The sequence below is a fragment of the Lactuca serriola genome, chromosome 1, assembly GCF_051521515.1.
Source record: "Lactuca serriola cultivar US96UC23 chromosome 1, Lser_US96UC23_V15, whole genome shotgun sequence".
In the NCBI taxonomy this organism is placed as follows: Eukaryota; Viridiplantae; Streptophyta; class Magnoliopsida; order Asterales; family Asteraceae; genus Lactuca; species Lactuca serriola.
In genome coordinates, this window is record NC_136408.1 from 53,238,581 (window position 1) to 53,253,878 (window position 15,298).

The 15,298-nt window shown below is 35.3% G+C and overlaps 1 protein-coding gene across 2 annotated transcripts in view; it reads left to right on the forward strand.

Annotated features, from left to right (window-relative positions):
• Positions 1-428: 428 nt before the first annotated feature.
• The window catches only part of LOC145088625 (uncharacterized), a 33,688-nt gene continuing 18,818 nt past the window's right edge, over positions 429-15,298 (forward strand). Inside the window, exons 1-2 of one of the 2 annotated variants that reach the window (XM_079027009.1) lie at positions 429-2,678; positions 5,506-5,571. In XM_079027009.1, coding sequence (XP_078883135.1) covers positions 1,104-2,678; positions 5,506-5,571 — 1,641 coding nt within the window. In that variant the 5' untranslated portion in view covers positions 429-1,103. The remainder of the gene's footprint in view (positions 2,679-5,505; positions 5,572-15,298) is intronic. The other variant, XM_079027001.1, reaches the window with a different exon arrangement.

The window sequence follows — 15,298 nt, forward strand, 5'->3', positions numbered from 1 at the left end:
ATAATCATTTTTAAAAATCATATCATCACAATGATTTTTATATTTGATTTGCATATAATTAAACTAAATAAATTTCTTATTTAGATTTATTTTAAAAAATTATATAGTTAATTTCAGTTTATTACAACGTCTACAAATGTTAAAAAACAAACAAACTTCTTATTACATACTGCAACCGTTTGATCTACCTCTTATACTGCAGAGGGTTGTAGTTATGGTATGCAAACTTTAACCGTTTTCGCTTCAAAAATCACATAAGAAGACGCGTGGGGGAGAGGAGTGGTATAAGGGGTGATATATAATTTTTTTTTTTATTTGTAATTGAAATATTAAAAAATGATAAATAAAATTATAAAGGGTAAAGAAATATAGTTATTTTATTAGTTTAATGACTGCAAGTTATAAAAAAACATATAGACCATTCATAGAAAATAATTAACAGATAATGCGTTAGTGACTTCTAGTAAAACTGTAAAGACGAGCAAGTTTCAACCGGATCTTTGGGATGATCAGAGAGGAGACGGAGCTCCAAAGTTCCGATGATTGTGGAGTATTCGAGGTTCGGAGGGTTTGAGTAAAGGATTCGAGAGTTTGGACGGCGGCGGCCGGAGAGAACAAGAGTCACAACAGGTCGGAGGGTTTGGGTATGCCTGAGATGGAGCTGGCCTGAGCGGCGATCAACAGGTCAGAACTGTTCATGGTCGTAGATCTCCGGAGAGTTCGGTGCCGGCGGTATCTTGGTTTCCATTGGATTCGGCGGAGATTCAGGCAAGTGGAGATGTTGGCGTTTTCTGGAACAGAGCTAGATTTCCGCCAGGGTTCCCGCAAAACGAGATTCCCGCCGCCGATGGCGGCTGGGTTCCAGTATGGTGACTAGGGCTCTGATATTTGGTAAGGAATCGTGATTTATATTATGAAAAATGAACATGATAGGTAGGAAAGGCTAATTACATGGAAAGTTTCTGTACTGATGGTAACATGGGGATTGGGGAACTGGGGAAGTATAGAAGCAGGTAGGCTGGACTTCTATATACGTTGAACATCCTCTTCGCTTCACAATTTTTGGTTTTTGGTCTGGTTTTTACTTGATAAACACAAACATCATGTCGTCTTCGTCTTCCTACAATCAGTTTATTCACTTACAAATTCCGCTTGAAGAGATACAATCCGCCACCAACAGCTTTTCTGATGAAAATCTCATCAGACGTGGTGGATTTGGAAAGGTTTACAAAGGTCAACTCCTTCGGGATGGTCAACACATCGATATTGTTGCACGGAGGTTAGATCCTGCGTACAGGCAAGGAAAGAAAGAGTTTTTGATGGAGATTACACTACTTTCGGTTCTCAAGCATGACAATCTCGTCTCTATCATTGGGTATTGTGATGAGAAGGGGGAGAAGATCATCATAAACAAGCATGAGACCCATGGAAGTCTCGACAAATATCTCAAAGATCCGTCCCTCACATGGATGCGCAGATTAGAGTTATGTCTCGGTGTTGCGCGTGCATTGAGTTACATTCATTATGATAAGGGACGCGATTTTAGCGTTATACATCGTAATATCAAGAGCTCTAAAATCTTACTAGATGACAACTGGAAACCCAAGTTATCCGGTTTTGAACTTTCCATGAAAAATACAACAGCTAGAAGACACCGGCTTCTACTTGATCGTTTGAGTGGCACAATAGGGTATATAGACCCAAAATATGAAAAGACAGGACGCCTCACTCACAAGTCGGATGTTTACTCGTTTGGGGTTGTATTATTTGAAGTCCTGTGTGGGAGGAGAGCATTCAATAATCCCGAGTGGTTTTCAGCTCAACTGGAAAAACAAGATCTGAAAGAGGCATCGGAGGATACGATGGTTGATCATGAGGGACACTCTCCTAAATTGGCAAAGCAAAGTTCCACAGAGGGCTCACCGGAAGCTGCTAGAAATATGGTTTTCAGCATGAGACAAAAGGGTCTATCATCATCCAGCATGGGGCAACTACAGCCTCCATCAATCAGTGAAATACAGCTTCGATCATCAAGTGAAATGAGGCGTCCATCATTCACGAATTCATCCAGGGGAAACTTTTCAGTAGCATCACGCACAACATCTTATGGCAGCTTAGCAGGTATAAACCAATCAAACAAATCATCAAGACGAATTCGACCTCTATCAGCTGTAGACATACCGTTGGCATCATCTAGAAACATTTCAATACCATCACGGACGACATCATTAGGACGCTTAACAGATAAAAACCCATCACACAACAAGTCATACAACTCTCTAGTCTCAATGGAGTCTGTAGGGAAGAGTCTGGTAGGTCGAGAAGAAGATGAATCTAACATCAATACACAACAACGTCCTGCACTAAATCCCCAAGACATGTGCATGTTCACCTTAGCTCCCTCAGCTAGATTCCATTATGAAGAGAGATTTGGGCATCTGTGTATTCCAGAAGAACAGTTATTAGCTCCATTGGCCATATCTCTTTATAAACAGAAAAAACTATATGATCTGATCGATCCTGATCTACGGAAAAATATGAACCCACAATCACTCGATGTCTTTTCAAAAACAGCATTTGATTGCGTGAAGGATCAATGGTCAGACCGCCCTGATATAGATCAAATTGTCATTAGACTTCGAGAAGCGTTGGATCTTCAGTGGAAACATGAAAATCCTGTAAGGCCATTTTCTTCTTTTCCTTTCCCTCTTTTTGCTTTATTTTCTTTTATCTGTCTATATCACAATAACTTATATATATATATATATATATATATATATATATATATATATATATATATATATATATATATATATATATATATAGGCTTAGGTTATTCTATTCAAACTAAGTAATGTGTTATTATATACATAATTGTAGACCAATCATTTTACTTAATTTTGTAAAATGAATAATACATATTATTAAATTAAATATAAATAAAAAATACCAACTAATTTCATTCTAAGGGTATTTAAGTCAATTAACATAAATTTAAAAAAGGAAAATTACATATTTTAAGGAAAATAGATTCTATTAATTTTAAAAATCTGATTGTATGGATGATAATTCTCCTAATTCGAAAATTCTGACGGAATATGTTTATGAATATATTGAAAAAAAAACAAATATGATTAAACCATACAAGAATTACACATTCTGATATAATATACATTTTGATTTAATGAACTTCTTGAAGAATAACAAAATTTTGGATACAAGTTAAAAAAAATTTCATTACATTCTTAGAAAAGAAAAAAAAAATACATACTATTCTATGCGAATGTTGTATTGATTAATAACACAAAAAACACAATATATGAATCATTCTACCAGAATATACAATTACATATATTTTTTTTCATTATATTGTATATTATTCTGGTAGAATAATCCATTCTTTTTGGAAGATTAGTGGTCATTCTTCATCTTCATCTCATACAATGTTTATCTATAAGATTCAATTCTCACAGAATCAGAATTCAAGATTCCATTCCACTAGAATGTTGTAAGTTTCATATGTACCATGTTTTGTTTTGATATCTCTCGTTTCGTACCTACAAAAATAATGGTATTCAACACTTGATTATTATAAACCAACACTATAAGATAAAATTCAAGCATAAAGAAGCAAACCAAAATAAAGTCACGCAAAACCCATTAAAGAGAAAAGGATTCGTGATTCCATTCCAACAGAAAACCAATGTACCTTACATTCATTTCTATCAGATTATCGTTAATCTATGCCTCGGAGCTTGTAAATGTAAGCAATTTTGCACAGGTTTCGTTCAATGTTATCATTCAATACTGTATTTTTGAATCATCCAACAAAAGATTGTATGATCATCCTACTGTTTTAGAATGAAATCATTATTTTGTTATAACCACATACAGAGGAAACAAAGAAATTATCAGGACAAAATAGATCACCAACTTATAAAATATATATACAAAATTAGGGATTTAAAAATCCTAATGTAATGAAGAAGAAGAAGAAGGAAGAGGATATCACACCTCCTTGTTTGTTCACAAACAAACCCTCAAATCTTTTACCAAAACCAGATTTCAACCTTCTCTCTTTCAACACCGTCCAGTCCAGTCGTCCACGAAGATAGTTTGTAGAATGTAGAAAAGAAAGTACCCGTATACAGTTTGTAGGAGTATTATGCAAAGCAAGAAGTAAAACTTGTGATCAATTGCATGATTAATGTATCCACATCAGCATTTCTGTAATGTTAACAGTCCATGTCAGCTTTCTTATTGATAATGAATTCAAAAAGCATTGACTCAACTTTGAAGGCAATTGACTTCGATTGCTTAATTGTAAAATTGAAACTTCACTTGCTAAATTTTTAAGAAAATGGGAAATGTAATAACATGTAAAGAAGGTAATCTGTCTCAGGCATTTGATCAAACAGCTTGCATGCAATCTGATTTCTAATCTTTTGGTCATTTTAAGCAATCTGATTTCAAACCTTTCTATTAATTTTGAGCGGTTTTTTAATCATCTAAACTTTGGATCCTCAGAAATCTAAGTTATAAGACTAAACAAATCAAGACACTTCAAAACCAGCAAACCTAGATGAACATGGTTATTAACATCAATCAATGAACCCAAACAACAAACAATCAGAAACATGAACAAGAAACAAGAGTTCTGTAAACCAATAACCAATATAAGCAAAAGTCATCATCACTAAAAATATCGGTAACCTTGAAATCAATATTTCGGTTTCAACAGAAAGTAGGAAAAAAAAGAAACCAGGAAAAAAACGAAAGTCGAAAAAGTTGAAGAAAAATGGAACCTATAGTTGTGGGGTGCGAAGGTCTCTAGTCGTTGATACGAATTTGCTTCAGTTCATTTCCCTCGTCGCTCTTGACACGAACCTGCTTCCTTTGCCTCTTCGATTGGCTCCGCCCCTGTCTCCCCTCCGATTCATTCGCCGCTTGGGGCACCAGACCCGGCACCAAGAACATCCACAACCTATGGATCGAGCTCTATGAAGGAGAAAGGGTTGCTGGTGTCACTGGTGTCGAGTCAATGCCACTGAAGCCAACGATCTTCTTTGCCTTCCCCATTCGTGTGGCTGCTATTCGTGTGGCTGCTGATCGGGCCAGAAAGAAAAGAAAGAAAACGCCGGTGATTGTCGGTTTTGTAGTCCATGATTTAAATTGGAAAGATTAGGTTAATACCATGATTATAGAGATTAATTTTGGAAGTTATTAAACAAATTACTAAATTACCCTTATTTATTTATTTATTTAATTATTTAATTTTGTTTGGCCCACATTTATGCATACGATAACACAATACTTAGTTCAAAAAAAAATGTTTTGTGAGCTTTAATTATTTTTTTATGCATTTTTATGATTTTTAGGATTTATTTTAGGGTTTTTTATTTTCTATAGAACCTAAACCTATATATATATATATATATATATATATATATATATATATATATATATATATATTGTTGTTTACAATTTCAATTGAATCGGTTGCAGGTTATATTAAATGAACACTCTCAAGATGCTGCTGAAGTTGAAGGGACATCAACTGATCGCTTGAAGGTAATTAATTATTATATTTTATGTTATTTTTGTCGTATACGATATTTTGGTCATGTATTCATAGTTGTTAGACTCATTTGAATCGTACTAGTCATGACTTGACTCGCTAGTATGACTCGAAATTTGCGTGACTGGGTGCAAAAATAGTGAGACAATGCCCGATTCATATCGAATTGTGTCGACTTGTGATTCAAACCAGACATCTTCCTTTGGGTAAACTGGTTAGAGAGAGAGAGAGAGAGAGAGAGAGACCTGAACAATAATAAAAGGAAGTGAACAAGTGAAAGTAAAGTGATGGGCTGCAAAAATGGAAATTACATTTTCGAGTCACGAGTTGAGTCCAATCACAAGTTGAGTCACGAGTCGACAACTATGTGTTACCCTAGACTAATTTTAAAATGATATAGAAAATGGCAAAAATGGAAATTGAAAATATTATGTATTTTGTTACTCAAACACAGAGGCTCTTACATTTAAAATTGTAAAAATAGTCCCCGTGGCTTGTTATTTTCTCTAGACAAAATTGCAAAAATAATCCATATGATTTTTTATTTTATGTGGCTAAAGTCCAAACCTTTGAAAAGTTGCAGATTTTGTCATTTTCAACAAGTTTTGTTGTGGTTTTGGTCCCTCTTCAGTTAACTTTAACAACTTGATTGTTAACTTTTTAAAATGGTTGTTTTATTCACAGGGACCATATCTACAATGAAACTACAATGACCATTTACACATATTTTCTTTTTAGTTTTCTTGAATTATTATATATTAAAAAAGGTTTTTTTTTCATACATACTATTTATATATTAATAAGTATTATTTGATAAGATTATTAATTTATTTTAATTAAACTTTTTTAATTTCTTTGTTATTGGATTTTTAATTAGATTATTATATATGAATAAATATTATTTTTAATCCATAATAATTTTATATTAATAAATATATATATTGTTTTTGGATTATTAACATAGTTTAGATAATTTTTTTATTGGAGTAATTCTTTTTTATCTGATTATTATATATTAAAAAAATATTATTTTTAATATATAATATTTATATCCTAATAAATAGGGTAAATTATATGAATGGTCCCCATGGTTTAGGGTAACTTGTGTGTTTGATCCCTAACTTATTTTTTTACATCGGAAGGTCCCTACTGTTTGTTTTTGTTACATGCTTGGTCCCTGTCTTACATAAAAAAATTATTTTCCCCTTGATTTTTTAATTTATTTAAATAAACACACCCTCAACCCCACCCATCACATTACCTTTCCTACCCTACATTTTTTCCCTATTTAAATAATTGTCTTTTTACGTAAGATAGAGACCAAACGCATAACAAAGACAAACAATAGGGACCAAGCGTGTAGCAATAACAAACAGTAGGGACCTTCCGAGTTTAGAAAATAAGTTAGGGACCAAACGTGTAAATTACCCCAAACCATAGGGACCATTCGTGTAACTTACTCTAATAAATATTGCATTTTTGGATTATTAATTTCTTTTTTGGTATAATTTTTTTTTATTTGATTATTACTTTTAATTTATTATTTTCTTTATATAATAAATAATATTTTGTTGGATTATTAGATTATTAGTTTATTTTTAGTTTAATATATGTTATTAATTCTTTTTAATTTAATTAATTCCACCACAAAATCGTCAGAATACGCAAAAGCGTTGCCTCTCATCATCGAAATTGTCGGGATCACCACAAAACATCTTCATCGGAGGTCGGACAGAAACCCACCAACATTTTTCTACCAAAGATGATAGTAGTCACATGCGATAACACCATTACCATCACCTGATCACCTCTACCACCACTTTTAATGTTTATAAGAGTTTGTTGCACATTGTCTGGGATATGGAGGATTCAAATGGGTTTTTGAAGAGGTTGTTGAAGGTGGCTACTGATGATGTTGGGTGGTGTTGGGTGGAAAAATTTAATAGTGCTTACGTCGAACCTCCGATGAAGGTGTTTGGAGGTGATCTCGATGATCTTCGTTGATGAGAGTAGGTGTTTTTGTGTATTCATGCGACTTTGTGGTGAAACTAATAAAATTAAAAAGAATTCACATCATACAATAAAAATAAATTAATAATATAGTAAATAATATTTATTATATAAAGAAAATAATAAATTAAAATTAATATTACAATAAAAAAGAATTAATCCAAAAAAATGAATTAAAATTTTTAACTAAAAGAAATTAATGATATGATAATGTATTATTATTAGGATATAAATAATATAAATTAAAAATAATATTTATTAATATATAATACCCCAATGAAAAATAATTACTCCAATAAATAAAATTAACTCAAATGAATATATATATATATATATATATATATATATATAATCCAATTAAAATATCCAATAATAAAGAAATTAAAAAAAATAATTAAGAAAAATTAATAATCTAATAAAAAAATATTTATTAATATATAAATAGTATATATTAAAAATAACATTTATTAATAAATAATAATTTAATAAAAATAAAAAGAAGATATATAGAAATGGTCCTTGTAGTTTGGTTGCAGAAATGGTCACCGAGGGTAAAATAGTCATTTTAAAAAATTTAACAGCCAAACTGTTAAAGTTAACGGACGAGGGACCAAAACCACAACAAAACATGTTGAACAGGACCAATTCTATAATTTTTTTGAACGTTTGGACCTTAGCCACATAAAATGAGAAACCATAAGGACTATTTTTACAATTTTTTCTTTTCTCTAGATATAGTCAAACAAGTTTTAAACTTGTAGGTTTGTTCCTTTTGGCCTAGTTTGGTTGTGCAATTGGTCCTCGTTCCAAATTAAAAAGACTATTATATCTCTTTAATCTAATTTATATATTTTTTTTAACATTTGTTAATATCTATTCACTATTAAAATAACAAAAGACCTACCCTTATCCACCCATCCAGTTTGCCTCTTTCATGACCTCCCTCCCCCTTTGTCATCTTGGGCAACCCCCTCACTGTCTAATATTCTTTGGCGACCTTGTTTTACTCCTTGTTTTCCTCAATCGATTATCATACTCACTTTTGGTAATTCATAATTGGGAAAATGACACAAATGCCTTACGAACTTTTTAGGGTTTACCCGTTGAGTCCCTACAGTTTTTGTCGGGCTTTATGGGTCCTTAAACTAGGATACGACCCGTTATTTAGTCTCTATCAACCTGTAATAGCCGGTTCAGTGGCATTTTAGACAAAAAAAAACTCACATTATGCCCCTATAAAATCAAAAAAATAAGTTTGGGGATCAATTCGTACCAAAAAATTCTCCTTTTATTCTAAAGTCAATTCACACTTAATTCGTACGTTCCCAAGAAATCGATCCCTACTCTTCTTTCCGTCTTCACCCTCGACCGTCACACACACACACACACACACTCACCGAAGATTACAACCCTCTTCCCCTTCTAATCGTTTCTTGATCACAACCCCCTTCCACTATTTTCTTTTATTTGATTTCAGCTCTTCAAGGAATTGACCCCTCCTTCCTTCTTCTCTGTTGAAAATCGCACAAGCTACCTCTCCTTCTCCATTCGAGTTGTAGGTATGATGGATGCGAGGTTGAGAAGGATGCGTGGGTTTGATGAGGTTCACAGAGAAAATGAGAGTTAATCTTTTTTTCTTCGATTTACAGGTGATTGGTTACGGTGGCTGACTAGTGGTTTTTGTGGGTTATGGGTGCCCCGATGTTGGCTTATTTCATGAGACAAAGGGGAGGAATAAGGGTGTTTCGATTGGGCTGTTGCGATATTGATTCCATGGTGATTAAGGTGGGTTGTGGTGGTTATAATGGCTGAATAAAATGTTGATGAGCAATCGGTTCAGGAGGGTACGAATTGAGTATGAATCGACTTTACAAGAAAAGGAGTTTTTTCGGTATGAATTGATGCCCAAACTTATCTTTTTTGGCTTTATAGGGGCACAATGTGAGTTTTTTTGGTCTAAAAAGTAACCGACTATTACAGATTGTCAGGGACTAAAAGAGCATGTCATATCCTAGTTTAGGGACCCATAGAGCCTAACAAAAACTTTAGGGACTCAACAAGTAAACCCTAGAAAGATCGTAAGACATTTGTGTCATTTTCCCAATGTAATTAAAAGACAACAAAATGATGTTTTACTATCATTTTTAATAAAATTATTAGTTTGAAACATCCAAAATGGTAGTCCCAAAAATTTTCTATTTAATAATAGATAAAATAGTAATTTTCTATATCATCCAAACATTTGAAATAAACCAATGTATCAATTTGTCATAAATCAGAGTAAGATATCATAACAAAATCCCGATGGTGTGTGCGTGTGACATCCCTTAATTCACGGTCATTTTAAATTTTTTATTTATGTTTATTTTCAAATCAGATAATCTTTTTAAAGAAAAATATTGCGGAATTTGTTCTAAGAAAAACATGATAAATATGTTATCAAAGTATTTCCGAAGAAATGTATTTTTATTCATTTTCAAAATATTGGGATGTCATCGTCAATACAGAAACATAAGCATAAACAGATTCATTTACACTAGTGATCTACATCTCTTTTAAATCTCTCAGTGTAAAGTAGCTTCATATCGACACTTGTGATACAAATAAACTTGAGTGGGTCAGGTTGGAAAACCTGGTGAGTACATAGAGTTTTCAAACCACAATAATATAATTATGTTTAATCATTAAACAATCAACCCAATTACCTATTCCCATTATCTTCTTTATTTCTTAAGGATCTACCGTAAAAATCAATTATCACCTACTCATTCAGTCCTAAGGAGTAGGCACGAAGTCCATCGTTGCCAATGACACATCTGTCAATATTATCTATTAAGCACAACTGCTAATATTATCATTTAGGCACTGCTGCCAGAATTGTGATATTCTCTATTAGGCGTAGTTGTCAGGGTTATGTTCTCTATTAGGCGCAACTGTCGATACTATCCTTAGAGCGCATCTGCTAGGATGTTTAGAGTACATCGTAGATCAAAAACGTCTACATGTTGTGGTGCAGCTACCAATGCTCATCTATAGGGTGCTAGGTCCATTGCTGCCAATGTTCACCTATAGGGCACTATGTCCGTACTGTCAATGTTCCTCTATATCAACTTTCATCTGTCATCATTCATCTACCCATGCTTTGCCCAACATATTTTGTAGATATAAAATACATATACAGTTTAAATCATTTAAAACATGTATAAAATCATTCATCCAACATAGATAGTAGGTATACAGACAATATGCATACATAGCACGTAATTATATAAAATACTTCATATCTATGTGTAAGATGAAAGTAACTATGCACTTACTTGTCAAAGTGATGATTCTAAACTCGAGCAGCGCTTCACTTCTAACGATTCTATTTTCCTTAGACGAAACCTAGCATTATTATCACTAAGTTTTAGTCTAATCTTTATTGTGACTAATTATTAGTATAAATTCATCATTAACTCAAAGTCTACTTCATGATCTATCAAATAGGGAACAACCAGGTAGGATCATATCGGAGATAGGGTCCGTTTGGTATACAAAGTATGCTGTTTTGAAATCCCACTTTAAACACCTCACTAAATCTATGCCTAAACATCATCCCTGTAAGTAGATCAATTAGCATAAAGACTTTGAATCATTGATAAATCTTATTTATAGGTTCATAATAATGATATTTTATTTAAACATAAGCTATATTGAAAGTAGGGTAGGCATAACTCACTTATATTGGAGTTTAGCGAAGAACCAGACTCTGTGCGGGCAGAACTCCTGAGCTGAAAGCTCTTTTTCTCGGGGTCTTCTAACGCTTCAGGACTCACCACTAACTCCTAAGAATGGCTAGAGAAAAGCCTTGAGGCTTTTGGCATATTTGGGGGAGAAGTTGAGAAAATGTGTGAAGAGAAATGAGGAAAACGCCTCTATTTATAGGCTGTAAGCGCCGAGTACGCTGAGCGTACTCAAGAATTATGCTAAGCGTAATGGGTTGTTATGGGTTATGCTAAGTGTACTCAAAATTATGTTGGGCATAATGTGCCACGTGCCGCGATCTCATGCAAAACCGTGGGGAAGAAGGTGCAGCTCAGATTGCGCCATGTGTCACTCGCTGCTTACTCTAGAAACTAACTATCTTCTAAAATCTGTAATTTTTGCATATGAGCTTCGTTTTTGACGTTATTTATATCCACGAGTAGGTATTGACAAGATCTACAACTATCCTTTTGACTTCGCCGGTTAATTCTCGGTCGATTTCAAATTTAACAGTATTAGAAGATTACACTATTAAATGACCATGTAGAATTCATAACTTCTACATACGGATTGCGTTTTTGTCCGTCTTTTTATCGTTGAACTCTTCAATTCTCATTTAGGTTGCATTGACCAAAAATTGATCGATCTAAAATTCGAATTTCATGTTGTGCACTACTATGCCAAATGTTAGAAAAATCATAACTTCCTCATACGAAGTCAGATTTGGGCGTTCTTTTTATGTATGTTTTCAGTTTAATGTATACTACAACTTTCATTTAGATCTCTAAGGCTAAAAAGTAGTTTATCAAAAACTCACTTTTTACGATTCCCGGTGCCGTGCAGGTTTTGTAGTAAAACTTCAACAAATCATAACTTGTTCGTTATAACTCGGATTTCGGCGTTCTTTATATGTACGGAACCATTGTGACATATATTATAACTTGGTTAAGATTATTTATTCCAAATAATCTTCTATAAAAAAGTCATTTTTGACGCTCATTGTCTCTAAGTTGACTAGCCCGAATTTGCGGACGTTACAGTGTGATGCAGTCACCCCGAGCTCTTCCCCTTGGAACCAGAAGAACCAGAAACATAAACTGAAAACTATAATCACAAAGCTTAGTGAGTTCCCTAAAATACCACATACCAAACAAACAGTGGGCCCCGCCTGGTCATCGAGCTAAGTTCAGAAAGCAAATAAACGCATACACATGTAATATACATAGCATAGAGATAGTCATCGGGCACCGCCCGACATCGGACCTTAGTCCAATAGCATAAAACATAGGTACATGCAAGAGTCACAAAGACAACTAGCATTCTATCAATATAACATAAACATGGGCCGACATTGGTGCCTTCGATCCGCTAAAACTGGTAAGGAAACACACCTTGAATGTAATGATAAATGGATAAATTCATGCCCCGGAAATCAGCTCTACACAACCCCTAAGTCGAAACAATTCCATAGATACCGATCAATATTTCAAAACCCCTTAAAGGTCAAACTTGGTCAAAGTCAGTCAAAGTCAACACTCCGAGTCGACTCAACTCACCGAGTTTTCCTTAAACTCGTTGAATTCCATCAGACAACAGAATTGAAAAATGTTGATCTAACTCGCCGAGTTGTCCTTTAACTCGTCGAGTTTCCCCTTTTGTCAGCAGGATCGGGAAAACCCAACCCAACTCACTGAGTTCTTCAGTCAGCAAGGCCACTTAATCTATTAAGTCATTGTACTCCAAACTAAAAGCTCTACCATTCAGATCCCAGCTGAAATAACGTCTAGAAGGGTAAAGTTTTCAACTTTACCCTTAAGAATCATCCAAATGGGTTTAAAACTCAAACCCTAAGCTTACGAGGTTAAGGGATTAATAAAAAATCACCAAATCATTAAGATAAAGCTCATAGATGCAGATCTGGACCTTAAAGGCTGAAAGGTCACGTAAAGTTTCCAACTTTACTCACATGCAAGGCTAGATGAAACTTAAAAGCATAAAAGAGACCATAATCAGGGCTTAATGGATGTATGGAGCCCTTAAGACTATAAAGTTGGCACATTTATGCCACAAGAGCTCCATAGAACCATAGATCTGAAAGGGTTATCTCAATGAGACTTCTAACTCGCATCAAACACTCAATATCGGCTAAACATGCAAAATAATCCTAAAAGGAGATCTAAGCATAAACTAAGCAAGGTTAAGACTTTATGCCAGAAATGTGCTGGAAATGGAGCAAGAAACCGAGATCTGAAAGCTCCCTCTTGAATCACCAACTTGCGCCAAGCTCATCTTCCTTCTAAGAGCTTCAAACACACTAAAATGCACTCAAAATGGGCTCACAACACTCAAAAATGCTCTAGGGTTTCGAGATTAGGTTGAGGGACAATGGAGGCTGGAAATTAGGCCAATACCTGGGGTTAAGGTGTTTAAATACGGTGTAAAACCCCGAATTTAGATTTTCATTCCTTGCCGCCAACTTGTCGAGTTGAGGCATCCCAACTCGCCGAGTTGGTCACTCAAATCACATGGCCAATCTACATTACAACACGACGAGTTGGGGCATCCAACTCGTCGAGTTTTTCTTCAAATTCTAATAATTTGAAGGTTAAAATACATACCAGAAATCAAGCGTTACAATTCTCCACCACTTGTCTCAGACTTCGTACTAGAAGTCCGCTGTCCCAAACAACCCTGGGTAATGCTCCCTCATGTCTTCCTCTGGCTCTCATGTCCATTCTGAACCCTTGAGGTGCAGCCATTACACCTTCACTAATTGCACAACCTTGTTCCTCAAGGTTTTCGTCTTCCAATCTAATATCGCCACTGGTCTCTCAACGTAGTTTAGACGATTATCCACCTGAATATCCTCTAAGGGTATAAATGCAGAATCATCCACCAAATACTTCCGCAGTTGAGCGACATGGAATGTGCTATGATTCTGGCTGAGCTCGGCTGGAAGATCTAAATGATACGTAACCCCGCCCACCCGAGCCAAAACCCTGAAGGGACCGATATATCTGAGACCTAGCTTCCCCCGCTTCCAGAACCTAATGACACCTTTCCAAGGTGACACCTTCAGAAGAACCATATCTTCTACCTGGAACTCCAAATCTGACCGGCGCTTGCCGGCATAGCTATTATGCCGAATCTGAGTTGTTTGAAGCTTGCTCTGTACCTGCTGAATCATCTTAGTAGTCTTGAGCACCACCTCGGTACTCCCCATGACTCGCTGACCGACCTCACCCCAACAAATTGGGGTCCTACATTTCCTCCCATAGAGCATCTCAAACGAAGGTTGTTCAATGCTAGCGTGATAGTTGTTATACGAAAATGCTGCTAACGGAAGATACGTATTCTAAATCCGACCAAAATCTAATACGCACGCATGAAACATATCCTCAATAGTCTGAATCGTCCGCTCACTCTGCCCATTGGTTTGCTGATGAAAAGTTGTACAAAAATGGAGACGTGCCACCACCTCCCGAATATAAATCTCGGCTAGCTTCTCTGCAGAAATGCTCTCCTGGATCGGAATAAAATGTGCGTTCTTGGTCAATTGATCTACGATGATCCAAATAGAATCCACTCCGCGCGCTGTCCTGGGAAGCTTCGTGATGTCTTCCAATTTCCATACGGGAATCTCCAACGGCTGCATCTTGTCGTGAGGTCAATGATGCTCGGCCTTGACTTTCCTACAAGTCAAGCACCGCTCCACAAACCATGCTATATCCCGCTTCACGCAGGGCCACCATTAATCATGGCGAAGATCCCGGTACATCTTCTTTGCCCCGTGATGAATGGAGAATCTCGACTTGTGAGCCTCCTCCATCAGAACTTGGTGCACACTGCCCCAATAAAATAAGGAATCGGCGCCTCACACAATCGCTGTCTAAGAGTCTCAAAAGTTGCTTGCTGCTTAGGCCCCTAATAAAATGTAACCGACTTCTTGGTCAGTCGTGTTAA